This window comes from Raphanus sativus, chromosome 8 (genome assembly GCF_000801105.2).
Source record: "Raphanus sativus cultivar WK10039 chromosome 8, ASM80110v3, whole genome shotgun sequence".
In the NCBI taxonomy this organism is placed as follows: Eukaryota; Viridiplantae; Streptophyta; class Magnoliopsida; order Brassicales; family Brassicaceae; genus Raphanus; species Raphanus sativus.
In genome coordinates this window covers 3,262,101-3,286,242 of record NC_079518.1, presented here as the reverse complement: position 1 = coordinate 3,286,242, position 24,142 = coordinate 3,262,101, and the positions used below count along the sequence as shown (strand labels likewise).

At 40.3% G+C, this 24,142-nt stretch overlaps 6 protein-coding genes, 1 non-coding gene and 1 pseudogene across 13 annotated transcripts; 4 read left to right on the top strand and 4 right to left on the bottom strand.

The window, feature by feature from the left end:
• Window position 1: 1 nt before the first annotated feature.
• On the bottom strand, window positions 2-3,154 carry LOC108822834 (uncharacterized). The gene is made up of 7 exons (XM_018596017.2): window positions 2,926-3,154; window positions 2,395-2,568; window positions 1,548-2,318; window positions 1,420-1,476; window positions 1,299-1,351; window positions 1,156-1,231; window positions 2-1,080 (listed from the first exon to the last, which is right to left on the bottom strand). Exons 1-7 carry the CDS (start codon window positions 2,964-2,966, stop codon window positions 132-134), a joined length of 2,121 nt encoding a protein of 706 aa, XP_018451519.1. The 5' UTR covers window positions 2,967-3,154; the 3' UTR covers window positions 2-131.
• Window positions 3,155-3,524: 370 nt separating this feature from the next.
• On the bottom strand, window positions 3,525-12,179 carry LOC108822970 (actin-related protein 4). The gene is given in 22 exon segments (XM_018596184.2): window positions 3,525-3,759; window positions 3,849-3,917; window positions 4,081-4,145; window positions 4,249-4,311; window positions 4,412-4,474; window positions 4,558-4,620; window positions 4,746-4,812; window positions 5,118-5,169; window positions 5,335-5,395; window positions 5,474-5,527; window positions 5,716-5,769; window positions 5,852-5,929; window positions 6,169-6,223; window positions 6,384-6,433; window positions 6,537-6,597; window positions 6,682-6,697; window positions 6,700-6,761; window positions 6,842-6,915; window positions 7,015-7,173; window positions 7,306-7,385; window positions 11,900-11,911; window positions 12,011-12,179. Coding segments are annotated over 22 exon segments (1,317 nt in total). The 5' UTR covers window positions 12,024-12,179; the 3' UTR covers window positions 3,525-3,713.
• Window positions 12,180-12,261: 82 nt separating this feature from the next.
• TRNAD-GUC (transfer RNA aspartic acid (anticodon GUC)) lies at window positions 12,262-12,333 on the bottom strand. The gene has a single exon. It is a non-coding gene; the product is annotated as a tRNA-Asp (tRNA).
• A 638-nt stretch (window positions 12,334-12,971) lies between these two features.
• Window positions 12,972-15,739, top strand: LOC108822949 (uncharacterized). Its single transcript, XM_018596166.2, has 7 exons — window positions 12,972-13,730; window positions 14,445-14,483; window positions 14,552-14,622; window positions 14,711-14,775; window positions 14,873-14,962; window positions 15,031-15,123; window positions 15,193-15,739. Exons 1-7 carry the CDS (start codon window positions 13,357-13,359, stop codon window positions 15,592-15,594), a joined length of 1,134 nt encoding a protein of 377 aa, XP_018451668.1. The 5' UTR covers window positions 12,972-13,356; the 3' UTR covers window positions 15,595-15,739.
• A 16-nt stretch (window positions 15,740-15,755) lies between these two features.
• LOC130498724 (F-box/kelch-repeat protein At4g38940-like) lies at window positions 15,756-16,927 on the top strand (annotated as a pseudogene).
• An 822-nt stretch (window positions 16,928-17,749) lies between these two features.
• On the top strand, window positions 17,750-20,279 carry LOC108819433 (general transcription and DNA repair factor IIH subunit TFB4). The gene is made up of 11 exons (XM_018592475.2): window positions 17,750-17,915; window positions 17,997-18,085; window positions 18,185-18,464; window positions 18,753-18,799; window positions 18,962-18,999; window positions 19,083-19,128; window positions 19,240-19,293; window positions 19,402-19,470; window positions 19,627-19,703; window positions 19,803-19,898; window positions 19,999-20,279. The coding sequence occupies exons 1-11, from the start codon at window positions 17,885-17,887 to the stop codon at window positions 20,081-20,083; spliced, it is 912 nt and encodes a 303-aa protein (XP_018447977.1). The 5' UTR covers window positions 17,750-17,884; the 3' UTR covers window positions 20,084-20,279.
• A 114-nt stretch (window positions 20,280-20,393) lies between these two features.
• Window positions 20,394-22,602, top strand: LOC108820829 (uncharacterized). 7 transcript variants are annotated; one of them, XM_018593839.2, is made up of 9 exons: window positions 20,394-20,527; window positions 20,618-20,720; window positions 20,983-21,062; window positions 21,163-21,447; window positions 21,541-21,617; window positions 21,779-21,832; window positions 21,926-21,991; window positions 22,118-22,169; window positions 22,280-22,602. In XM_018593839.2, exons 1-9 carry the CDS (start codon window positions 20,504-20,506, stop codon window positions 22,397-22,399), a joined length of 861 nt encoding a protein of 286 aa, XP_018449341.1. In that variant the 5' UTR covers window positions 20,394-20,503; the 3' UTR covers window positions 22,400-22,602. The 7 variants fall into 7 exon arrangements, with proteins under 7 accessions (XP_018449341.1, XP_018449342.1, XP_056848271.1 ...); XM_018593840.2 differs by having other exon boundaries at window positions 20,489-20,527; window positions 20,615-20,720; window positions 21,166-21,447; XM_056992291.1 differs by having other exon boundaries at window positions 20,489-20,527; window positions 20,615-20,720; window positions 21,547-21,617.
• Window positions 22,603-22,763: 161 nt separating this feature from the next.
• On the bottom strand, window positions 22,764-24,118 carry LOC108821474 (mitochondrial import inner membrane translocase subunit TIM22-4-like). Its single transcript, XM_018594505.2, has 4 exons — window positions 23,819-24,118; window positions 23,348-23,538; window positions 23,187-23,259; window positions 22,764-23,050 (listed from the first exon to the last, which is right to left on the bottom strand). Exons 1-4 carry the CDS (start codon window positions 23,979-23,981, stop codon window positions 22,965-22,967), a joined length of 513 nt encoding a protein of 170 aa, XP_018450007.1. The 5' UTR covers window positions 23,982-24,118; the 3' UTR covers window positions 22,764-22,964.
• Between the last annotated feature and the right edge of the window lie 24 nt (window positions 24,119-24,142).

Below are 24,142 nucleotides of genomic sequence, written 5' to 3'. Positions count from 1 at the left end.
CTCTACTTCCATGAGTTACTTGTTATGGAAAGTGACACTTGACATTTATAGAGTCTATACAAACACTGTTCTAAGCAAATCTCATGAAACAAAAAAAAGAACATTACAAAACAAGACAACACTATAAAACCCTATTTTTTCGTTTTGGCTGATTCCATTTTCTTCTTCAGCTTCAACCCCTTCTTATGAACAGGCTGAGTCTTCGTCGGCTCCACTAGCAGCAACCTCGACATCACATAAGCCAAAAGCTCTTCACGGTGAGAGAAGGTAAAATCCAAATGAGCATACTCGAACTCATTGTAGGAAACATCAGCAACGCCTGAGTCTCTCATCACCCTGTAATGTTTCCTAACCATCGAAGGTCTAATCACTTTATCTTTCTTCCCGGCCACCAAGTCCACAGGTACGTCTATCAACCCGTAAAACTCTCCAAGATCAAGCGGCTCAGGAGACCCGTAAACCTCCATGTTGGCTTGAAGGGAACCGTAGTCAAACATCTTGAACTTCTTGCTACGTTTGATCTGAGCAAGGTGCAGAGCCACGCGGAAGGATATAGCAGGCATGTCGTCCATGTTGTAGTGAGGCAAACCGATGACTCCAAGCCAGTTAGAGCTATCTCCACCGACTACATAACTCATCAATGTCTGGACCAGTCCACCGACGGCAGGGTAGTTGTGGAAGTCACGAGCTAACTTGTTGAAAAGCATCCTGAAGAATCTTGTGGGGATGTAGAAAGCTGGAAAGATCCTGGATAGCACCGGACCCAGGAGGAGGAAGGAGTGCTCTATCAACGTGAAGAACAGGTTGGAGTCCTCGTGGAACCCGGCGGGAGAGAGAAGGATCAGTCTAGAGAGTCTGTGAGGTTTCTCTTCGATCCTACGGGTGATTACGTACATCAGAACAGCAGCACAGCCTAGACTGTGGGAGAGAAGGCAGAGCTTGTAAGGCTGCTCCTCTTTTGCTACTTCTTCCACGTTAGGCTGGTAGAGTCTCAGTTCTGAGGTTTTGATCTCGTGGATCTTCTCTATCATTGCTGGGATGTCCTCTCTTGCATGCTCGTTGATGGAGTAGCTCCAGAAGCTGCAGTTTGTTTAGTATTATTCATCAACAAAGAAGTAGACAAGAAACAAGATCCATAAAAGAAGCAAGTCTTACTCTCTTGAGGAGATGTTTTTGTTCACATGCTCTCTTGAAACTAGACCGCGGAAGTTCCCTAGGTAAACATCATAGCCTGACAAGCAAAATAACAGAATGAAACATATTGTTAATCACTACAAGACATGTATCACAAAGAGTACCTTGATCATAAGCAGCAAAGGCTGGAGAGCCAACAACTCCATTTGATACCCATCTGAAGAATAAAAAGAACAGATGAGATAGAGAGGCAACAAAAGTTCATCATAGACTGTGAAAACTAACCCCATTGAAGAATCCAAAGCACCATGCTGCAAGTAAACAGCCTTCCTCGCATCTCGTCTGGAAAAGCCATAAAGAGGAAGTTATTGAATACATCTTAGAGGAACATGATAGAGTTTATATAGATATACCTTGGTATCCTTTCTAAGATAAGACCATATCCATCAGAAGTAACAACACGAATAGCTTCATATGGATACCCAAGCTCTGTTATGACATCTTGACAAGTCCTAGTATCTGTATTGTATAAGCTCGTCGTCACACTTCTTTCCGTAAGAGATGAATCCTCGTCTCCTAGAGTGTAAGTCTGCACGACTTCTTCATCATCATCCCAAACATCACCATCATCGTAGCAGTCTCCTTTAGAAGAGAACCATGATGAGACTATCCCAAAGGCTTCTGATGGAGAAAGAAGAAGATGTGCCGCCTTGTGAAAGAAGTCAAACACTGCTTCTATAAGGATCTCAGTACCAAGCTGAAGATCCTCAATGACGCCACGTCTTCTATCTGTAGTTCGGTTAGGGACGTGGTGCTCTTTCCCCGGGATAGGTACTCTAGAAGAACGTCTGTACCTTCTTCTTGGGCTCATCATATTCATAGGAGAATGATCTTGTCTGCAAAGAAGGCGTAAAAGATAAAACGGCACCCATAGAAGGATCCTGGCGGGTAGCAAAACCAACCAGACCATGAAGGTTATCCAGTCTGTCCAATGGCTTTCGTAATATTCAGGAAGGCTAGCCCAAGAGCGGAGTGAGGTTTGAGACAAGGGTGATGGAGGCGTGGAGATACCATCACTCTCTTCTTCTAATTCTTCTTCATCTTCTAGAGAGGAATACTCCAAGCTGGAAGTGTCAGAGTCCAGAGATAGCTCGTGGATGAAGCGGTTGAAAGAAGAGACTCCACTGCAAGTAAGTAAGCATTGCATAAGAATTATTAAGGCATATAAAAAGAAAGGTTCAAAGAGGTTTATATAGATACTTAAGCATCCAGCGTGGTAATCGAGGTCCACGTGGAGTAGGCCTTAGTTCCCATCCTTGAAGACCTTCAAGAACACTGGCCTTTCCAGGAATAAGAGTCAGGAGAAGTGCAGATACTCCATTTATGAATCTTGCAAAGTTGTTCAATGACTCATATGTCAAAGTTTTCACTGACCTGCATTAGAAACCCAAAACATTAGCCAAAACCATAGTTTGATAGACATACGCCTCCTCCTACAATTAGCACCAAAAGCAAATAGACAAGCTTCAAAATAAACTTACTAAAACAAAGACAATCACTGTAAAGATGTTATTAAACTGTGATAATCAGTAACTATTAATTAACCACTAAATCTCTCAAGAATAATGTAAAAATATAAGCTGGAGGATGTTGTAGTCTTTGTCTCAACTACGAAACCACTCTCAATGTATTGTTTAGAATCAGAGATGAATAAACGTGAATAATAAACCAGATCAGAGATCACTAAACATGCAGTAACAGATGGAAGAACCAAGCAAGAGAGGAACTCACTCCTTTGTGACAGCGAGAGCGTCGTCGACGATTCTCTGCATGGTTTTGTCCCCCACAAGAACACTAAAACAATAAGTTTTCTAGGAAAAAAACGACTAAAAGGAAATTAAAAAATGAAAATCTGCAAAGAAACAGAAGTTCCTCTTCTCTCGTTATACTAAAAATAAAACAAGACTCGAGCCGCAATGGGAAGATGATAAAAAAAATTAGTGAAATCGGATAAATAAAGGATGGGCACGTCGGCGATTCTTTACCGTCAACAAGAAGGTTTGGTTGGTAGTAAACGTTTTTTGGAGAGACGTGACAGAGAGTAACACGTGGAGGTATGTTAATGGATTGGTTTTGCATGCAGATCTGGAGACATGACACGCAAGTCTGTAGTGGCGGACAAGTTACGCCCATTTGTACTTTATCTCTCTGACAAAATCAGTGTCGTCACTTTTAAGCTTGTGGTTTGAAACTTTCTCATGTTTTTATTTATTAGCATTTTGGGTAACACGATAAAGCTTGTTAGAACCAGCTTAATCCGGATTTAACTTGGTTTAGTGACGTGGGAGGTTCTGATTATCCGAATGTCTGTAGATAAGCACAGAACTAGATTGTTTTCTTAAAAAAAAAAATAGCACTAGAAATTAAAATTGTTATGTTAATGTCGAAGTTCTAAACTCGCAATAAAGGTAAAAGATAGAAAATGTATCAAGAACAGCATAGTGAATCCATGAGATGAACACATTAGCTAAGGTTTTTTGGTCTTCCTAGGTTCCGCAGAATCTGAAGCTGCTGCAGCTTTAAGGACACTTTCTCTGGATGTATGAAGCGCCATGCTCCTCGTACCTTCATGTGTCAACAGAGAAACTAAATATCAGATTCTTCTTTGGGAGCCTGTGATCAGTGGAAAGAAGCAAAGAAAGACAGAGACTTACTCGGATTTGGAGAACCACATCTGTTGAAACGAGCCTAGTGATGCTAATATACTCCCTCCTATCCATACACTGCACACATATAAAAAAACATCACATTTTACTCAGCTCCAAAATCTTAATGGTTCAGTAAAATTGCAGTAAGGACCAATCAGTGATTTGGGAACTCATAAGAATTGTACTAAACAATGACATGTAGAGAGGAAGAAGTGAAACTATATATAATATATCCAACCTGAATCTTCTTTCTGTTGTGTTACCACTCGCCAACACTTTGACCCGAGCCGAGTGAGGAGACTCCTGCAACGAAAAGATAGCAGCAGATGATCAATGGTTCTCACCATCCTAAAAAAAAAATTAAAAGGAAAGTTTGCAAGCAAGAGGAAAAAAAGGACAATAATACTTCGATTAAGTCCTTTTCAAGACGTTCTTTCAACTGCTGCATTGATGATGTGCCACCGGCAAGCTGTGGCATAACACGAGAAGGAAAAAAATCTGAATATCAGAATGCTACTACTACGCAACTTAGGAATTTATAAGAGTTTGAAATGGATTTGTATTGTTACCAGTACGCTACTATACAACTCTCTTCGGATGTCCACGTCACATTTGTTGATGCTCTCCATGACCTTGTACACGTTAATAAAAAATGGAGAGTGGAGTTAAGTGTCAGTAAAGAGGAGAAAGTGACTAGAGACTTTGCATCATATACCATGTGTGGCAACCCACGAGCAGAAGGAATCATGTCTGCATACTTCTCCATTCCAGGAATTGTCTGAGAGTTTCCAACAAACACACAGAGTATCACTTTAAAAAAATCTTTGACAAAACTATTTCAGGCTCAGAACAGCTCAAGAGAAGACAAAATCCATATAGCTTAAACGATGCCGAGTTTGGTACCTGAACTATGGAGGGGTTGAACATCACATCAGGAATTTTGAACCTATCAGCACCAATCTCGAGTGTCCTGCAGTAATACATGCTTAATAAATATTTGGAAATACTAAGAAAAACAATGATTCAGTTTACTATCTTCATCGAAGCTATAGCACTTTTCTTTATCTAACTTAGTTCTTAATCATCACAGAAGATTCAGATTCCATGCTCGGATGACTTTAACCACTCAGATCGAGCTAAGAACTTAATTTCAGATCAAACAAGGTTCAAAATAGTGGTAATTGTTTTACTAGAAACCAACCACAAATCTTATACATGAAAACAGAAACTGTAGCATACACACTTGAGACAATAAAAAATATAACTGCAGCTTACTGGCCATCAGGGAGCTCGTATGATGTAGTTGGGATGTTTGAATATGACTTGTCTGCAGGTAAAGCAACACATCAGGAAAAACTAAGGCTACAAGATTCATGAACTTTTTAAAGATAAAAAAAAAATACCAAACGTTTCAACTCCTAAATCACTCTAGATTTTGAAGAAAAAACTACTTTCTCAAACCAGTGGAAGGCAGAAGAGCATAATAACATACCGTCATAGGGAGTATCAGGAACCCGGCAAATAGAATCCTTGATATCACCAACTATCATCCTCTGTTGAGAACAAAAAAAAACAACCAAGTTTTAAAACAACTGAAATTTCCAAACGAGGTGTTATTATCAATCACAGACCTGGCAGAAGAGCTTGTAGCTTTCCGTGGTGTCAGGAAGACCTACATCTTCAACCTGCAAGCATTCGAAGAGATGAAATAAGAGACTATTACACGCCAACGATAAGAAAAAAAAAAAAGGCTCTAAACAATTTGCTAGTGTCCAACACAAACTTAATTTTCAAAACCCTCTCTCGTTTTCTCTTTCAATAAATAAATAATACTCAAATAGTAGTTTCATCCACTGATCAATATATGTTGTACCTGGAATTCCCCTGCTCGTACTTCCTTTCTCTTGAAAGAGTATCTAGGTCTTATCTGCAAAAGAAACGAAAAGCAAAACTCAGATAAATTGGCTCAAAAGATAAAAGCGCAGTGTAAAAATTAGTTTTAACTTTACTTTAATTCCTTTACTCTCCAAGCTTTTCAGTAAGCAGTCAGTGAGAAATTCCCCTCCAATTGGATTTGATATAACAGCCTGCGAGTAAATGCATAGTCAACAATCGGAAAATAAAGAGAGCAGTCTACAGTCTAACATCAATTCTGTAAAAGTAAAATTTATTCAAAATTAATATTAGTGGATACGAATTTATATTAGATACATATAAGGCTTTGGAAACAAAAGATGGAAAACTTTATCTTGCAGCAGAAAATGTAAACCCAAAGAAACAGCATCACAAAAGCTTGAGTTCTAATCAAATAGAGTAATATATATACCTTTTGAAGGACGTAGCCTTCATGCACCGGTGAAATAGTTGTGGATCCTCCACCGCTGGAACGCAATAGAGTATGGAAAAAGTGCCATCAGTGCCTCTCAGATTAATCACATCAAGGAGAAACAAGGTAAACTTTCACAGCATATATGACAGAAGTGGAAGAGTCCACATACTAGAGAAAAGTTCAATAGTTTTGTACTAGTACAAAAGTCTTACCAGTCAACAACCAATGAAGTAGCACGCCCAGTAGCAAAAGACGTGAGAACCTAGCACCCAAAAAAACGCCAAAAATCATGTAGATATAGTTAGACATCTGATTTCACAAGATGCGGGCAGGAGACCGATGAACCAAGGTAAGAGGGAATATACAGGATTCTTAGCCATGAACAACGCTGGAACTTTGTATATTTCAAACATTAGCTCTGCCGCCCTGTCAAGCATAGATATGAGAAATATCAGTAACACACTCCAAAATGAATCAATATAGACAAAAAAAAAATAGATAAAATCAGACTTCTCTCTCTGCTGTTAGTGTTTAAAGGAGGTTCAGCAAGCAGCATGGGATGCTCCTTAGGATCAATCATCAGACAACTCCTTCAAACATAAAGAACGTATTAGTGACGACATGAAACAACAATCAAGAGAGAAAGACTAATGCTTTATATACAGTGTACCTGAAAGCATGCTCCCATATATTGTCCACCAAATCCCAATCAGAAACTACACCATCTTTGATCGGTGACAAGATCTGGTTGAGTCAGAAAAAATGTAAACTTGCAGTTCATTAACAACTCCACACTTTTTTCATATAATAAAACAAAAGAGGAAAAGATAATAAAAAAAAAACCTCCATATGATCCCGGCGGTAATTCAAGGCTTGAGATCCCACATAGAGCTTGCGTTTACTTTTCTCCTTGTCAGACTTTGAATCCTCGGAATTAGAATCTTTTTTTGAAGAATCAACATCCACATCCATTGGCTCAACTCCATCTACTGCCCCAACAACCTGAGAAGAAGCCTAAGTTAGTAATTCATAAATCAAAAGATACAAGGGGACTAACACGACATCAAATGATAGAATCAAGACAATGAGAATCCAAAAGAGAGTTTGCAGGAGTAGAAAAGGAGTGAGCTTTACGGAAGGGAAGACGGCCTTGGGAGCATCTTCGCCGGCGTAGCCAGCCTTGCAAGTGTGCGAACCCAAGTCAACCACTATAGTGTTAGTTAAGATATGATAATATCAAATCAGAATAGAATCAGTATATTCTTGTATAGGATATGATCCGATAGATACTATTCTCATGTATAAATATTGTACTCTATTCAATGGAATGATCACGCTTTATACACTTTCATGGTATCAGACACCTAAAAGATCTTGGCCTCTTCTATCGATCTCTCTCTCTTCTCGTCCAATCTCTTTTCTTCTTTTTTTCTGTTTCTTCTTCTCCCTGCGATCTGTTTTCGCCATGGCCACCAACCCTATCTCCACCACTAATACTATCGATAAACCTTTTGGTATCAGTCAAATCCGAGCCTATATTCCCATTGTGCTCGATCTTGACAAGATGAATTATGATGTGTGGAGAGAGATCTTTGAGACCCACTGTCTCACCTTTGGAGTTCTCGATCATCTTGACGGCTCCTCTGCTCCTACCCCTGAAACCGAGAAGACATGGAAGGAACGCGATGGGCTTGTCAAAATGTGGATCTACGGCACCATTACGGACTCACTTGTTGAAACCATTCTCACTCCCAAAAGCACTGCTCGTGATCTCTGGACCACCTTGGAGAACCTGTTTCGTGACAACAAAGAAAACAGAGCCATACAGTTGGAGAATGAACTTCGCACCATCACCATAGGCGATCTCTCTGTTCAGGAGTACTGCCGCAAACTCAAGTCACTCTCCGACTTATTGGCGAACGTTGACTCTCCGGTGACTGATCGTCAACTCGTTATGCACTGTTTGAATGGACTGAATGATAAGTTTGATGGGATTCATAATGTCATCAGACATCGCAGCCCCTTTCCGAGTTTTCATACAACTCGCTCCATGTTACTTGCTGAGGAAGAAAGGGTAACCAAGCATTCTCGTCCAGCTGTTGCTCAGGCAGACACGACATCATCTCCTCAAGTGCTCTATGCGGACGGAAATTCCTCTGACTCTGGATCTCAGAACCGACAAGCTAACAACACCAATAACAGAGGAAATAACAACAACAGTCGCTACCGGAACAATAACTATAATAGAGGTGGGGGTCGTTCAAATCGCGGACGGGGACGCTCTAATAACAACTCTGCCTCGTCTCGGTTTGCTACTCCTCCATGGATGTATGGTCAACCCCAGTGGCCATATCCTTACTATCCTGGTGCTCCACAGATGATGCCGTATCCCATGCCGTATGCACAACTTCCTCCATCTCAGGTTCAGCAGCGCCCCACCAATGGCATACTCGGCCCTTATCCATCTCCTACGGTTCCTGAGTCCCATGTTGCGCAAGGAATGGCGACTCCAACACTGATCCCTCAGGCTTTAGCTCATGCTTTCAACACAATGAGTCTTCAGGATCCAGCAACAGCGCCTTGGTACATGGATAGTGGAGCAACAAACCACATCACTGCTGATCAAGGTACCCTCTCGTCTGTGTTTAATATGCGCATGACTCCTTCTGTTCTTGTAGGTGATGGGTCTCTCGCGCCTGTTACAAAGATGGGTAACGCTGTGCTTCCTTTTTCCTCTCCTCCTCTTCATCTTAAAAATGTTCTTGTCTGCCCTTCTATCATTAAAAACCTTATCTCTGTCCGACAATTTGTCACAGAAAACAATTGTTCTATTGAATTTGACCCGTTTGGTTTTTCTGTTAAGGATCTAATCACCAGGACGCATCTGCTCCGATGTGATAGCTCCGGACCTCTCTACTCGGTGACACCATCCACTTCTCCTCTTCCTCTTGCTCTCACCGCAGGTGTTTCTCTCTGGCACCGGCGCTTAGGTCACCCGGGTAGTTCCATCAATCGGTCTTTGTTTTCTTTGGGTTTTTCTAATAAAGTTGCCGACTTGACAACCATGTGTCATGCGTGCAAACTGGGTAAACACACTCGGCTTCCGTTTTCCTCTGCTTCTACTCTTGTTAATGAACCCTTTCAGATTATTCATTCTGACATTTGGACATCTCCAGTGTCTAGTAATACTGGTTTTAAATACTATCTTTTGTTCTTGGATCATTACACACACTATATTTGGGTATATCCTTTGAAACGCAAGAGTGAAACATTTTCTAAATTTCTGCACTTCTCTGCGTATGTTCACACTCAATTTCATAAATCTATTCAAGCTTTGCAGTGTGATAATGGTGGCGAGTATACAAGCCGAGCTTTTCTTGATCACTTGGCTGCCACTGGTGTAAACATTCGATTCTCGTGTCCGCATACATCCCAACAAAACGGCCGCTCCGAACGAATGCTTCGCACTATCAATAACCTTGTTCGCACCCTCCTCATTCAGGCGAACATGCCACTCTCCTTTTGGGTAGAGGCACTTCACACTGCAGTCTATACTCTCAATCTCTTACCTTCATCTTCTGTTCAAAATACCATTCCTTTTACCCGTTTATTTAATACTCCAGTATCTTACTCTCATTTACGTGTGTTTGGTTGTCTTTGTTACCCTAATACATCAGCAACCTCACCTCACAAACTTGCTCCTCGCTCTATGGCTTGTGTCTTTCTCGGATACCCGGCAAATCATCGGGGTTACAGGTGCTTGGTTCTATCAACCCGCAAAGTTGTGATCTCGCGCCATGTTATCTTCGTTGAAAATGTCTTTCCATTCTCGGGTATTCCCTCTGTCTCTCCTCTTCCGCCTTCTCCACCTCTTCCTTTACCACCACCTATTGTTCCTCCTCCTTCAATTTCTGCTCCGCTGAGTGGTCCTCTTCCGCCACCAGCACCTTCTTCAAACCATCACCCGATGGTAACTAGGAGTAAAACGGGTATCACAAAACCTCGGGTCCCTTTGTGCCTTCATACAGAAAATATTTCTCCTATTCCGTTATCTCATGTGCAGGCTGCGAAGGACCCTCACTGGAATGGTTCTATGAATGAGGAACACGATGCTCATATTAAACGCGGAACGTGGGATTTGGTACCGCGTCCGCCGAACACTAACATTATTCGGTCTATGTGGTTGTATTGTCATAAGTTTAATGCAGATGGCACACACAAGCGATACAAGTCACGGCTGGTAGCAAATGGCAAATCTCAGCAACCCGGCATCGACTGTGACGAGACTTTCAGTCCGGTAGTCAAACCAGCCACAATCAGATCCGTCCTCCATGTTGCGCTTGCTAAAGACTGGCCCCTGAGACAGTTTGATGTCAAGAACGCTTTTCTCCACGGTGACCTTAAGGAAACAGTCTACATGCACCAGCCACCGGGGTTCGTTGACAAGTCTAAACCGGATCATGTGTGTCTACTTCGACGATCGTTGTACGGTCTTAAACAGGCCCCTCGTACATGGTATACGCGATTTGCTACGGTTGCCAAGAGTATTGGGTTTGTTCCTACACGCTCTGACTCCTCTTTGTTTGTCATCAATCGGGGGTCTGAGATGGCGTATCTCCTGCTCTATGTTGACGACATAATACTCACTGCGTCCAACTCTGTGCTTCTCCAGCGGATCACATCGACGTTGGCATCAGCTTTTGACCTCACTGATCTTGGCAAGCTACATCACTTCCTTGGTATTGCAGTTACATACAATGACTCGGGGATGTTTCTTAGCCAGCACAATTATGTTGCAGACATACTTCATCGAGCAGCAATGACGAATTGCAACCCTTGTCTCACTCCAGTTGACACCAAAGCCAAGCTTTCTCCTGATGATGGCAAGCCGATAGCAGATCCTTCTCTCTACCGGAGTTTAGCGGGCGCGTTGCAGTATTTGACGTTCACTCGTCCGGACATTGCGTTTGCCGTTCAACAAGTGTGCTTATTTATGCATGACCCGAGAGAGGCACATTTTGTGGCACTCAAACGCATTCTCCGGTATCTTAAGGGGACGATTTCCCATGGCCTTCAACTTAACAAATCGTCCATCACTGATCTTGTGGCATACTCTGATGCGGACTGGGCGGGCTGCCCTTCGACGCGACGATCTACCTCTAGGTATTGCGTTTTCCTTGGTGACAGTCTCATTTCCTGGTCGTCGAAACGTCAGGATACGGTCTCTCGCTCCAGCGCTGAGGCTGAATACCGCGGTGTGGCTAATGCAGTGGCAGAAACAACCTGGCTCCGGAACTTGTTCTTGGAAATGGGTATTCCTCTCTCCAAAGCTACTATTGTATACTGTGATAATATCTCTGCGGTTTATCTCTCCTCTAATCCGGTCAAACACCAGCGCACCAAACATGTCGAGATTGACATCCATTTTGTGCGCGAACGAGTTTCCCTTGGCCATGTTCGTGTTCTTCATGTTCCAACTCACCAGCAGTATGCGGACATCTTTACTAAGGGATTACCATCTCCATTGTTCATAGAGTTTCGCTCCAGTCTGAGCATTCGAGAACCTCCGCTCCGACTGCGGGGGAGTGTTAGTTAAGATATGATAATATCAAATCAGAATAGAATCAGTATATTCTTGTATAGGATATGATCCGATAGATACTATTCTCATGTATAAATATTGTACTCTATTCAATGGAATGATCACGCTTTATACACTTTCATATAGCTGACACTTCATCTGTCGAACAAACCCACCACGGAAAAATTCAGACTTTATAACGAGAATGTCCTCAGGGAGAGAAGGAAAAAAGAGAGAGAGCAATTTGGAGAAACTCACCTCCGCCGTACATGGCTGCCGGAGAGCTCGTCGGAGGGTTTGAACACGGGTCGGTGCTGAGTGCAATCTCGGTGTCAACCAAAACGAGTGGAATTTGATTTACTGAGCTCGATTGTTGTCTAAGAAAAAAAAAACTCGAATCCTTCCGGTTTGTCCGTGAAGAACGAACCTTCGATAACCGAAAAGGCCCTTTAAAAACATCATTTTTTGTCTAATAAAATAATGATTTACAGTCATGTCAAAAAATTTATCGCCGTTGCCGGGGATCGAACCCGGGTCACCCGCGTGACAGGCGGGAATACTTACCACTATACTACAACGACCTTGTTGTCTGAATTTGGTACAACCAAGTCTAGAAAACACTTGAGGTAGCAGATTAGTGTTTGTGAATACTAGTTGGTTTATTGGAAGTTGTAACTTTATTCTCATAGTTTATTCATGTTTAACATTTCTAACTGCTGGTTAGCTCAAAGACAAAGTTGGAGAAACTGCTTTGAGTGATACCAGCTCGCAGACACACCAATTAATAAGACTGTTAATAATGGGGGTTCTAATTAGTTCGTTATTTCCCTGAAACGATACCGTACAAAAAAAGGTAAATAAGAAATTACCGGCGGCAAAGCAGGCGATACAGAGTACTCACCGCCAAAATTCAGATTGTATCGTCAGTCCAACTTCGATGTACCATCAGATAAGATGGCTGGGACATCTCTAAATCTTCTTCAGGACACAGACTCACTTCTACTCAGACAATTGTGTTTGTGTTTGTAGCTACTATCAAATTTTGATTTTTTGTACTGAAACAAGGAAAAAAAAGTAAGATTTTTTTCTTTTCCGGGGTATATGCCGAGAATCTACCGGAGATGATTACAACATGCCACGTGGCATATGTAAAAAGACTACCCTCGTCGTTTTGGCTTGACAGCCGTATAAATATATATCTCGGAGCCCAGCTAGCTACAAACAAAAAGACTGAATTTTTTAATAATTTCTCTCAAATGGTTCCTTAAAAAAAATTCTTTAACTATCCAAATTACTTTCACTGTTCTCTCGATTCTGCTTATCAAAATTTTCTTCTTGCGAGTTTTTGTTCTGTTCATCAATTATCAAAGAGAAAACCCCAACTTCGGAGGCTTTCTCTTTCCCATTTGAAGTCTCGAATTCATCTAATTAACAGAGAAGGGAGATACAAATTCGCCTTTTTGTGTGTGATCAGTTCAAGTGGGAGAACAACGATCGTATTAGCTACTGGAAACTCATTACCACTCAAAGAATCATCTTCCGGGGACGGGACTCGAAATCATCATCTTCCGATCAATGTCACAACAGCTCGACGACGATCGCCAATGAGATTAAAATCCTCACCGTTGATTCTGACACCTGGAGCCAGCGCTCTCTTCTCCACACGTGAGCTCAAGTGTTTCCAACCGTTGATCCTCTCTCGACTCCGCGTCGTTACCAGAGAGGATAAACAGAGGAATGGGAAAGTCTGGGTCTTGCGGAGGAAGAGGAACACCGTCTGCTGCGTTTCGCCTTCACCGACGACGACGACGGTTGTTGATGATGAAGTGGCGGTTAGACGGGGTTTGGCAATGAGGCGGGTTTTGGAGGATAACGGTGGCGATGGGAGCTCCGTTAGAGATTTCTCCTTCTTCACCACCAAGAGAGGTGACACCCTGTTTACTCAGTCGTGGACACGTGTTGGCTCCGTTAAGAACAGGTCCATTTCTCCCTGCAAAATTTCGTTTTCTTTTTTTAAATTTATTAATTTGTTGCCTTGTCGGTTACTACTGGTGATTCGATGGTTTCTATGGGAAACCTTTGGTAGATGAAAATTGAAAAGATATTTTAGGCCATTGTTGAGAAATGCAACAAGAAGAAGAGGTCCCTCCCCTGTCTCGAGACTTGTGGTTCTCAGACAATTTGAGCTTTAATTTTTGTCGGTTACTTTTCTGTCTTTTTTTTCTCAGCTGGTCCCTAGCTTTTACCTCGGCATCTACCTGCTGTTACATTGGATTCTATTGTGCCTTGTTTATATTTCATTAGGTTCCTTAGTGTTATATGATAAGGATGTTAAGATTCATGGAGTTGTTGCTGCGGTTGTTTGAGACTTTAACATTATGCTAATTGTTGCATTTCTTGGATTCATTTTACTGTGATAGAACTAGTTGTTAATATTCATGTGAAGAGGTTTAAACAAATAACTGATGATTCTGCTAACTAGTCAAGAGAACTCAAAAATCAATGTTATCACATAAACACTGGAGATTTGGTCAGGAGAAAACTTTTTTAGTGTATATTATACAATGATCTTCAAGATCTCTTGACTATGTAACTTTATGTTCACCTATATTTCTATCTTTGGTCACTTGTGTATGGTTTCTTCTGTTAATCTTTTTGTTTGGCTGATATCTTTCTGTGAGCTTTCTTGCAGGGGGGTTGTTATTCTACTTCATGGTCTGAACGAGCACAGGTTTGTTTTGTAAGTTTTGGATTTGATCATACATAAGCCTTACTAAAATTTATTCAAACGCTCAACAGTGGCAGGTATAGTGATTTTGCAAAGCAGTTAAATGTTAATGGATTCAAGGTCTATGGAATAGACTGGATCGGTATTTACCACTTTAACTGTTACAAGTTGTGCTCGTGTTAATCATTTTACCAGTGTAGAAATTCTATTGTATTATCTTGGTCGAACAGGTCACGGTGGAAGCGATGGGCTTCATGCTTATGTGCCTTCTCTTGATTATGCTGTCACTGATTTGGTATATCGTCTCTTCTTAAGTTTCCAGGACTATGACACTTCCATAACCTATATCGTTGCTTCAATTATCACATCTCTTGAAAACCATATATCTGCAGAACTCGTTTCTTGAGAAGGTAATCGCAGAAAACCCGGGACTGCCCTGTTTTTGCGTTGGTCACTCAACAGGAGGAGCCATCATCTTAAAGGTCGAAACCATATAGTGATAACCATTTACCTTGAAACCATATTTTGACTATATAAACTACTTTTACAGGCTATGCTAGATCCAAAGATCGAAGCTCAAGTTTCAGGCATTGTGTTAACTTCACCAGCAGTTGGAGTCCAACCATCTCACCCCGTCTTTTGGGTACGTCAAACCTGAAACACTGTTTTAGCTTTCCGTCTCGAAAACATTACAACATTGTTGTTTCAACAGGTAATTGCACCATTCCTCGCGTTCCTCATCCCAAGGTACCAGTTGAGCGCTGCTAAAAAGAAAATAATGCCTGTTTCTCGCGACCCGGAAGCTCTCCTGGCTAAATACTCCGACCCGTTAGTCTACACAGGGTTTATCAGAGCCAGAACCGGTTACGAGATCCTCAGACTTGGCTCTCATCTGCTGGGGAACCTTAACAGAATCAAGGTCCCTTTTCTTGTGCTCCACGGGACGGCTGATACGGTTACTGATCCTAAAGCTACTCAGAGACTGTACGATGAAGCTTCCTCGTCCGACAAGTCGATCAAGCTGTTTGATGGGTTGTTGCATGATCTGCTCTTTGAACCGGAACGAGGAATTATCGCTGGAGTCATATTGGATTGGCTAAACCGGCGGGTTTAAATTTATCAAACCAAATTTAGTTGTTGTATTAATTATGTGTTTATATACGATTTGTCAACCCTAGCCCCCTAGGCATTGCCTTTCTCTCTTGCGCCGCTGTGATTGTTGGTTTGAGTTATCTTTTAGTTTTTTGTTCTCTGTGTGATTTGGCTGATTGTCAGATGGTTTCCGAAATAAAGGCAGATGTTGAGAAATCCTCAGAAGCACCTTCATCTCTGGTTCCCTCACTTCCTGAAGATGTCATCATTGACATCTTAGCGCGTTCATCAAGACTCGACTTTCCAAAACTCTCCCTTGTTTCCAAGCACTTTCGATCACTAATTGCTTCGCCTGATCTATACGCAAGAAGATCCTTGTTGGCCTGCACGGAGCACTGTCTCTACGTTGTTCTCTCTGAAAACAACTTGGATATGTGGTATATCCTCCGCCAGAAAGCCAACGGCAGTCGCTGCTTGGTCCGTATCCCCTCGACGCTTCCCATTTTGCATGGCAATACAACAACTTCTCTTGCAGTAGGTTCGAGAATATATGTGTTTGGTGGAATGGACCATCAAAATATGACGCGACAGATGCATTAAGAATGGATTGTAGATCCCACACGGTGGAACCCCTCCCAAACATCCTTGTGCCTATGTATAGTAGAATGTCTTGCATCATCGACGAGAAAATATATGTAATGGGATATTGCTCTCGTTACCCAGAGAAGGCTGTGCTGGCGTTCAATGTAAAAACAGAAACGTGGGAGCATGTGATGACTACGCCAGAGATGAATAAAACTCTCAATGTAAGCTGTGCTTGTGCGGTGATGGCTGATCAAATATACATAAATAATTGTTATGGAAGCTATGTGTACGAGCCAAAGGAAAGTAAATTGGAAAAAGACCATATGCTGAGCTATAGGCGTGTGGTGATTGAATGCGTGGTTGATGATGTATTGTATTTGTACTACTGTGATCCGCGTACGAACAACTTAAGAGTGTATGATCCAATTAAGAAGTCTTACGGAGTGGTGGAAGGCTTTGAAAGAATTGTTGGCTGAGGTAATATATCCAGAGTTCCCATATACTGTGAATTACGGTGGGAATATTGCTTTGCTTTTCAGAAGAACAAGTAAGATTTGGTGTGCGGAGATTTCGCTGGAAAGACGTCAAGGAGGGGAGATTTGGGGTAAAGTTGAGTGGTGTGATCATGTTTTGTCTGGAAATTTTGGAATTACGAAATGTCTAACTGTTATGATTTGATGCATGAATTGATGAACTCTTCTTCATATTTATATAACCTGTTTTATTTTTAAAAATAAACTAGATCTTGACCCGCGTTTTGGAAGCGCGGAATATTTTACGATGAAAAATTTTACTAATAACTTAACAAATATTTTGTTAACTTTTAAAGAGTATGTATTTAAAATATTTTTGTATTTAAATCAGGGTTTTTAAATTCAACCCGATTTTGATTATACCGGTTAATCCAGAGATCTAACAATTCAATTTAGTTTTTTAAAATATTCATATTAAAAAGTCACTAAAACCCGAGACTAACCGATTGAACTCATGGATGACCGATATGTAATCTAATTTGATTGAAATTGTAATATTTTCATAATTTGTAATCTTATAATCCAAATTTTAAAGTTTATTATTTTGTAATTTATGAAATTATGACGTTTCTACAAAATTTTAAAGAGAAAATGATGGATATAAAATAACTAAGATTAATTATTGTATTGTTTGGAAACATTGATAGTAGTATATAAAATATATTGTTTGGAAACATTGATAGTAGTATAAAGAAATAAATATATTGTTTGGAAACATGGATAGTAGTATAAAGAAATGAACATTAGTGATTTAATGTAGGTTTAACTATAAAGTATAAAGGTGTATTTAATTTAAAAACTTACAAAATAAATGTTAGGTCCAACAGAATGTTTCTGTTTTAATAAGATAGATTAATTATTATGTCAAAAAAAAATATACGATTTGTTTGTGTAACTATTTTTAAATCTCAAGAAAATACGAATAACTAAAGAGTAGTAGATAATATTGTTGGGCTTTCGTCGTATAATATTGGGCTTGGACCTGATTTGGGTCGAATCCCGTTTACCGCCGTATCCAGATCCGGACGTGATCTCGGATGCTTCTCAGTAAATGTTTATAGCAGTCGAAACTCCAATTCTAATGTCCCTCGAATCATCGGAAGCTCGAGACGACGGTTTACCGGCACTTATTTAGCAAATCGGATCTTCTCCCCGGCGTGAAGTTTTCTCGTGACTTGCATTCTGTTGGAAGCTATGGCGTCCGTTGCTTCAAAGCTGTATTCAGGTCTTTCACTTCGAAACCCTAGCTTATATGAATCGCTTTCTAGCTGCGTTTCTCATCTGATTGTTTTTGGTGGGGGGGCAGATGATGTAAGTCTCCTAGTGTTGTTGCTTGATACGAATCCCTTCTTCTGGGACACCACATCCACTACCTTCTCTCAGTTCCTCTCTCATGTAAGTAAGTGTCTTTCTCGCCAGTTTTTTTTATATAATCTGTGAATCCTTTCGTTTTTTTTTTTAATTCATGATTGATGTTTTTGTTTGTTTGTGTAGGTGCTTGCTTTTCTGAACGCGGTTTTGGGGTTGAATCAGTTGAACCAAGTTGTGGTGATAGCTACTGGTTACAGTTCATGCGATTACATTTACGATTCGTCTTTGACATCGAATGTGGGATCTGAGAGCAGGGGAAGTGGAATGCCTGCTCTTTTTGGGTCCTTGCTGGAGAAATTGGAGGACTTTATTGGGAGAGATGAGGAGCTCGCCAAGGAGGATGAGCATGTGGATAAGATAGCTCCTTCTCTCTTGTCAGGATCACTCTCCATGGCTCTCTGCTGTATCCTTTTTGAGAAAGTGCAGTTTTAGCATTTGATCACTCTACTTGGTAGTGATCTTAAGGCCTAGCTTCCTTTCTCTGTTAGGTTAGATTAGGAAAAAAACGATAAAGATGGTGTACAAAGGCAATAGAAGATTGATTCCGTAATGACTGGATAACATCCTTTTTATAGGGTTTTAGTTGATAGGTGTGTTCTCGGCTAAACCAGATAGGACCATCGATTTCATTTGGTTATTAATATATGCTGTGGTTTTTCCACTTTTTGCTTTGCCTGATTTTTCTGGCTAGATATACAGAGGGTTTTCCGTTCTGGACATCTTCATCCCCAGCCTCGGGTGCGTGTTCAGTATGATATACATCTCAACTAGTTGTCTTAGATGATAAGCATAACTTCATGCATATAGACTCGCCCCTCCTGTGATTTATCTGTTTGATTTCATAGCCCCCATAAACTGTTAACTGCTTGTGCTATTGACATATATGTATATGAAATACAGATTCTATGCTTGCAAGGTTCCCCAGATGGCCCGGAACAGTATGTTCTCTTCTATAACCTTTTTCATATTTCCTCATGTTTGCCTGGTCTCATGAAGGATTTTGTTCTTCTTTTTTTTTCAGATATGTAGCTGTGATGAACTCTATTTTCTCTGCTCAACGCCTAATGGTACTCTTCATTTTGATTGGTTCTTTTGGGAATTTAGTTTTCTGACGTTCTCAGAAATTACCTAACTCTGTACCTCGAGCCTCAAGTCACTTAATTAACTGGGTTATGTAGGTTCCCATTGATTCCTGTTACATAGGTACACAGAACTCAGCATTTTTGCAGCAGGTACTATCATTTTGTCCTTTATACTTCCAGTGCAAGTAGATGCTTCTTAACTTTTGAACTCATCAACCTATGCATTAGTTTTTTTTATCACTTGTGGCATATGTGTAGGCATCTTACATAACCGGCGGAGTACATCATGCACCTAAACAATTGGATGGGCTGTTTCAGTTTCTAACGGTATGCTCTCTCATCTTAAGTTCAAATATATTGGACGTGCACTGCGCATGTTTATGTGCCTCTCGTTACATTACATGAGCGTACCCAATGGTTCCTAACGTTGTTTTTTTTTTTTGTCGTCACTTGGTTTGTTTTGTCTTGTTTTGCATGTAAAAGACGATCTTTGCAACTGATTTGCATACCCGCCGTTTTGTACAACTTCCTAAACCTGTAGGCGTTGATTTTCGAGCATCGTAAGTGATCAAACCATAGAACTCTTCAATGGCTCGGGTCTCTTCCTCCACAATATTACAAGAGATTGGTTTATGTAAAAAAAAAAAAAAAACTTGCAGGTGTTTTTGCCACAAGAAGACTATAGATATGGGGTACGTATGTTCAGTGTGTCTGTCGATTTTCTGTGAGCATCACAAGAAATGTTCAACGTGCGGGTAAGTGGTTTTGACACATTCTTGTACTTTCTCAATAATCATAGCACTTATAAGCTATCAACAAGATGTTTGATTCTAATAAATCCAAAACAATATGCAGGTCTGTTTTTGGTCAGTCTAAACTTGATGGTGCTAATGCTTCATCATCTGTCAATGATAGGAAGAGAAAAGCTCCTGATTCCTAAATTCATCTTTTATGCTGCAAACTTTGCTAAATATTCATGCATTGTCTTTCTTTGCTTTGATTTACAAGAAGTTATGAAGTAATACCAAATTGAAACAACTAAAATACAATTTTGATCGAACGCTTATTTGCCAAGTTATTTGAGCAGTCCTTTGTAACAAGCTTTGACATCTTCTCATAAGACTTACTTTTTAGTTTTTACCCATTGACATAAACAAAAGATAAAAAGGCCTTGTGAACACAACAAAGAAACTGGGCCCTCTCTATCCGCTTTTGAACGAATGTAAATCTTTACGCTGACGTCATGTATTATTTTCGGATCTGATTTGGATCCAAACCCGTTTTATGGATCCGAGTCGGATCATCCGACTCATACCGGAATCACTTAAAGAGAGAAGAGGTAGAGCAATGTTATTGAAGCATGGATTCGAGTAAACGGCGAAAGGTGAAAAATTCCGAAACTTTGTTTTTCTCAGAATTTCGAAAATTTCGATTTGAAATTTGGTAAAATTGAATGCGTTTGTTGGTGCAGCAGATATTGGAGAAGAAGAAGAAGATTCATGACGTCATAAAAAGAGCTTCTTCCAGACTCGATCCTCTTTCTCCCTTTGATTCCTTCCGCCGTTACACAAAAAATGGTGATCATTTTCTTTTTCGTTAATCTCGTTGATAGTCTAAAGATAAGAACTTGTGTGTGTTTATTTTGATTGTTAATAATAATGCAACATGATATAAAGTAGGTAGAATAGAAGCAGTTTAAGTCTGGATGAGATGTGTGCTTTGATCACTTGGTTATGATCACGTTTGTGTAAAAAGTTACTTTCTTTCTTCGTTTTCAAAGTCACAGAAAGAGCCAGCCTCTTGCTAAGCTAATCCTGCGTTTTTGGTTGCGTCTTGTAGACTTATCTGTCTACTTGGAACCTGGCCGTGGAGACAGACTTTCCTCGTCCCTGAAACAACACATTCGAAAGCTCTTGAAGGTTGTTAATAACCAAAATGCATTAGTAGCTTTATTATATTATATTTATCAACACAGCTCTTTAGGAATATTTTCGGCTGATTTTTTGTTATACATGACAGAAGAACATGGAAGGATTCTACGGGTCTGATTGGCCAATTCAAGCAAAGGTGAAGCGTAAGGAGATGTCTTCTCCAGACGCACGCTATATATTTGTTCGGGAGCTGCGTTATGGTAAAGCCTATGAGGAAGGGTGTGATCAGATTGCTGGATTCGTGCATTACCGGTTTACGTTAGAGGAAGAGATACCTGTCCTTTATGTGTATGAAATACAGCTGGAGTCTCGGATTCAAGGGAAAGGATTGGGAGAGTTTTTGATGCAGTTGATTGAGCTTATTGCTTCCAAGGTACGTACGGGTCTCTCAAAATTCTGCTTGCTTGTTTTACTTTCGTAGCTTTAATGATAATGATAGTATGGTGGTTTATGTTCTTCTTTTCAGAATCAGATGAGTGCTGTCGTGCTGACTGTTCAAACATCCAATGCATTGGCAATGACTTTCTACATGAGCAAGCTAGGGTAAGAGGTAACCTTTTGGAAGATTATATCTTATTCCATGTAACAAACTCAGATGAAAACTTATGCAAGTGTTGATGGGTTCCCAAACTTTTTCCTAAACTCAGTAAAATATATTTTCTCTAGCCTTAAAGTATTAACATCTCCATTCATTTTTTATACAGATACAGAATATCAAGCATTTCACCATCAAAAACTAATCTTCCGGTACAGAATCAGTTGTGTTTTTTTTTTCCAGTATCTTTCTGTAAGGCTGCATTCATGAAAAAATTGTTTCTAAAGAGCAGCCTTGTACATTATTATTTTTGCAGACTTTCTCGGCCAAGTATGAGATACTTTGCAAAACGTTTGATTCCGAAGCTAAATCTGTGTTGGAGGTTAGGTTCTTTCACTTGCATCACTCGCATTTATGACAAAATTGCTGATCAAGTATAAAACATGCTTCTTTTGCTTTCTTTCTTGGCATTGTAATTGATACTGCTATGTTTTCATTATTTTCCAAGAAGAATGACGGAGAACCAACGAAAGATTGCGTATCAAGCATGTAGTTGTATTGTAAGTTTCCGCTCTTGTCCACTGGACACTTTATCAGCAATAGTTCTGTCTTGATGTTTTCTAAAAAATCTTTGCTTGAATCTGACAGACCACACCGTGTCTTGTGATAGGTACCGTACAGTTATAAAACAGAGGCAGATGAAGACTTTGGTTCCTTCGATGGCAGTTCATACTTTCAAACCAAGAGACAGAGAAACCTGAAATGCGAAAGTCATTTTGTTTTGCATTGAACACCATTCTGAAAACCGGAGTACTCCGCAACAAACCAGAGTAGTTAGACTATTTGTGGTGAGCTGTGAGTATTTGTATGGTTTCTTAACCTTTAGAAGAGGTTGTACAGAATTGTAAATTAGGACTTGGGAGTGACTAGAGAGAGTGAGAAACGAATCTTGTACTGGGTTTTGATATTTTATGAAACAGATTAATTTGACAACTTTCTTTTCAAAATTGCCTTAAAATGTTTAATCATGGTGAGATAGAAGATACAGAGATATGGTCATGGTTTCTTGCGTAACAGAGAAGGAACTATAGGAACTGGCATGTATATCTAACTGAAAATTGAAACTTCTTGCAAGGACACTCTCAATTACTGAGGAACACTTTTAATATTGGAGCCCGAGTGTAATCAAAATCTATGATAAAGTAATGACAAGCAGCTGAACAAATATTCAATCAAAAGAATTATATGTTTCAATAAGTATAATCCTAGTTTCCCCTCTCCCTGTATTCACGGTCACAGAAAGGAAACAGCTAAACAACTACCCAGCAATGGTGCTTGTTAGATATGGTGTTGGTTTACGTATGCCTGTCGAAGAACTTCTCAATGAGTACTGAGAAAGTTGCAAACCCAGCGCAGCCTATACACGCAGCTTTTGGCCCACCTGAAACAATATCTATTCATCAAAAATCCCTAGAGACACTAAACAAATAATCTCTTGAAAGAAAGCATGTAAAAAACCCGTATAATCTCTCGACACTCAAAAAGTTCAGACAAAGAAAATGATAGACAATTATTACCTCGGGCAGACATTGCACCGCCGGTCACACATCCAGCAATAGCGGTGTTTACTATGTCATGCTTCGCTCTTGCCTTTTTTTTTTGAGAGAAGAAAATCAAAAAAAAGTTTTAGTTGTGGAATTTTCTCTGTATATATATATATATAATAATATATAATTACCTTCTCGACAATGCATTCAGCTGCAGAGTAAACCAAACCCATAACCGCAAATGCCTTGCAAGAACCCCAACTCCTTTGCCCCATTTGTTTTGCTGTGAAGATAAACTGCTGCCTACCAGTCATCGTATCATGCATAATAGGATTCTCCAATGCTCCCATGAACAAACCCATCATCAACCCAAGCCCTCCCCCTACACGCAAACTCACAACCAATCAACTGAATATTCCCACATGCCCTATTTATTACAAGGAAAGCTAGAACAAATCTATTACCAACGAGCAAATAGTTAGTAGCTTTTTTGACAGAAACAACTAACTCCCTGAGAGAGCCTTTATAGAATGTTCTGTATCTTCACATCAACAACTATTTTAACCAAATCCAAATTTTTGACTAAAAACACACAATTTTCTGCAAGTAAGCTCATAAAGACATCTACTATAGACAGAGAAAGGAGAGAGATTGAAACAGACCCATGACTCCACTAGCTACACTTTTGACGGCACAGTTGTTCCAAACCTCTTGGGCTCTCATCTCTTCGACGGTGGGCATCCGGATCGGTTCAATCTTTGTAACGCTCTCATTGGTACCCGAAGAACCAGCAGCAGGTTCAGCACTCGAATCAGCAGCAGCCATTTTTTTGCAGAGGTATCAAGAGAGCAGAATCCGACAGGAAGAAAAAAGGTGTAAGAAAAGATCAAGCGTTCGCGATTCGCGCGCCTTGGAGAGAAAGATAAACCCACCTCCGGGAGTAGGGTTTAAGCCACAGTAATGGCCTGGACTTTTAGCATTCTAGC

Bases quoted from the DNA above. Each gene is read 5' to 3' on its own strand.
- LOC108822949 (XM_018596166.2), top strand. From the start codon at position 13,357: ATGAGATTAAAATCCTCACCGTTGATTCTGACACCTGGAGCCAGCGCT. The intron at 14,484-14,551 runs GTTTGTTTTGTA...AACGCTCAACAG, and splicing joins CATGGTCTGAACGAGCACAG to TGGCAGGTATAGTGATTTTG. The intron at 14,776-14,872 runs GTATATCGTCTC...ATATATCTGCAG, and splicing joins ATTATGCTGTCACTGATTTG to AACTCGTTTCTTGAGAAGGT.
- LOC108819433 (XM_018592475.2), top strand. From the start codon at position 17,885: ATGGCGTCCGTTGCTTCAAAGCTGTATTCAG. The intron at 17,916-17,996 runs GTCTTTCACTTC...GTGGGGGGGCAG, and splicing joins TGCTTCAAAGCTGTATTCAG to ATGATGTAAGTCTCCTAGTG. The intron at 18,800-18,961 runs GTGCGTGTTCAG...TATGAAATACAG, and splicing joins ATCTTCATCCCCAGCCTCGG to ATTCTATGCTTGCAAGGTTC.
- LOC108821474 (XM_018594505.2), bottom strand. From the start codon at position 23,981: ATGGCTGCTGCTGATTCGAGTGCTGAACCTGCTGCTGGTTCTTCGGGT. The intron at 23,260-23,347 runs GTAATTATATAT...CAAAAAAAAAAG, and splicing joins CTGAATGCATTGTCGAGAAG to GCAAGAGCGAAGCATGACAT. The intron at 23,051-23,186 runs GTAATAATTGTC...ATATTGTTTCAG, and splicing joins CGGTGCAATGTCTGCCCGAG to GTGGGCCAAAAGCTGCGTGT.
- LOC108820829 (XM_018593837.2), top strand. From the start codon at position 20,504: ATGGATTCGAGTAAACGGCGAAAG. The intron at 21,063-21,162 runs GTTGTTAATAAC...TATACATGACAG, and splicing joins ACATTCGAAAGCTCTTGAAG to AAGAACATGGAAGGATTCTA. The intron at 22,170-22,279 runs GTAAGTTTCCGC...GTCTTGTGATAG, and splicing joins ATCAAGCATGTAGTTGTATT to GTACCGTACAGTTATAAAAC.
- LOC108822834 (XM_018596017.2), bottom strand. From the start codon at position 2,966: ATGCAGAGAATCGTCGACGACGCTCTCGCTGTCACAAAGGA. The intron at 2,319-2,394 runs GTATCTATATAA...ACTTACTTGCAG, and splicing joins TTACCACGCTGGATGCTTAA to TGGAGTCTCTTCTTTCAACC. The intron at 1,477-1,547 runs GTATATCTATAT...TGGCTTTTCCAG, and splicing joins ATCTTAGAAAGGATACCAAG to ACGAGATGCGAGGAAGGCTG.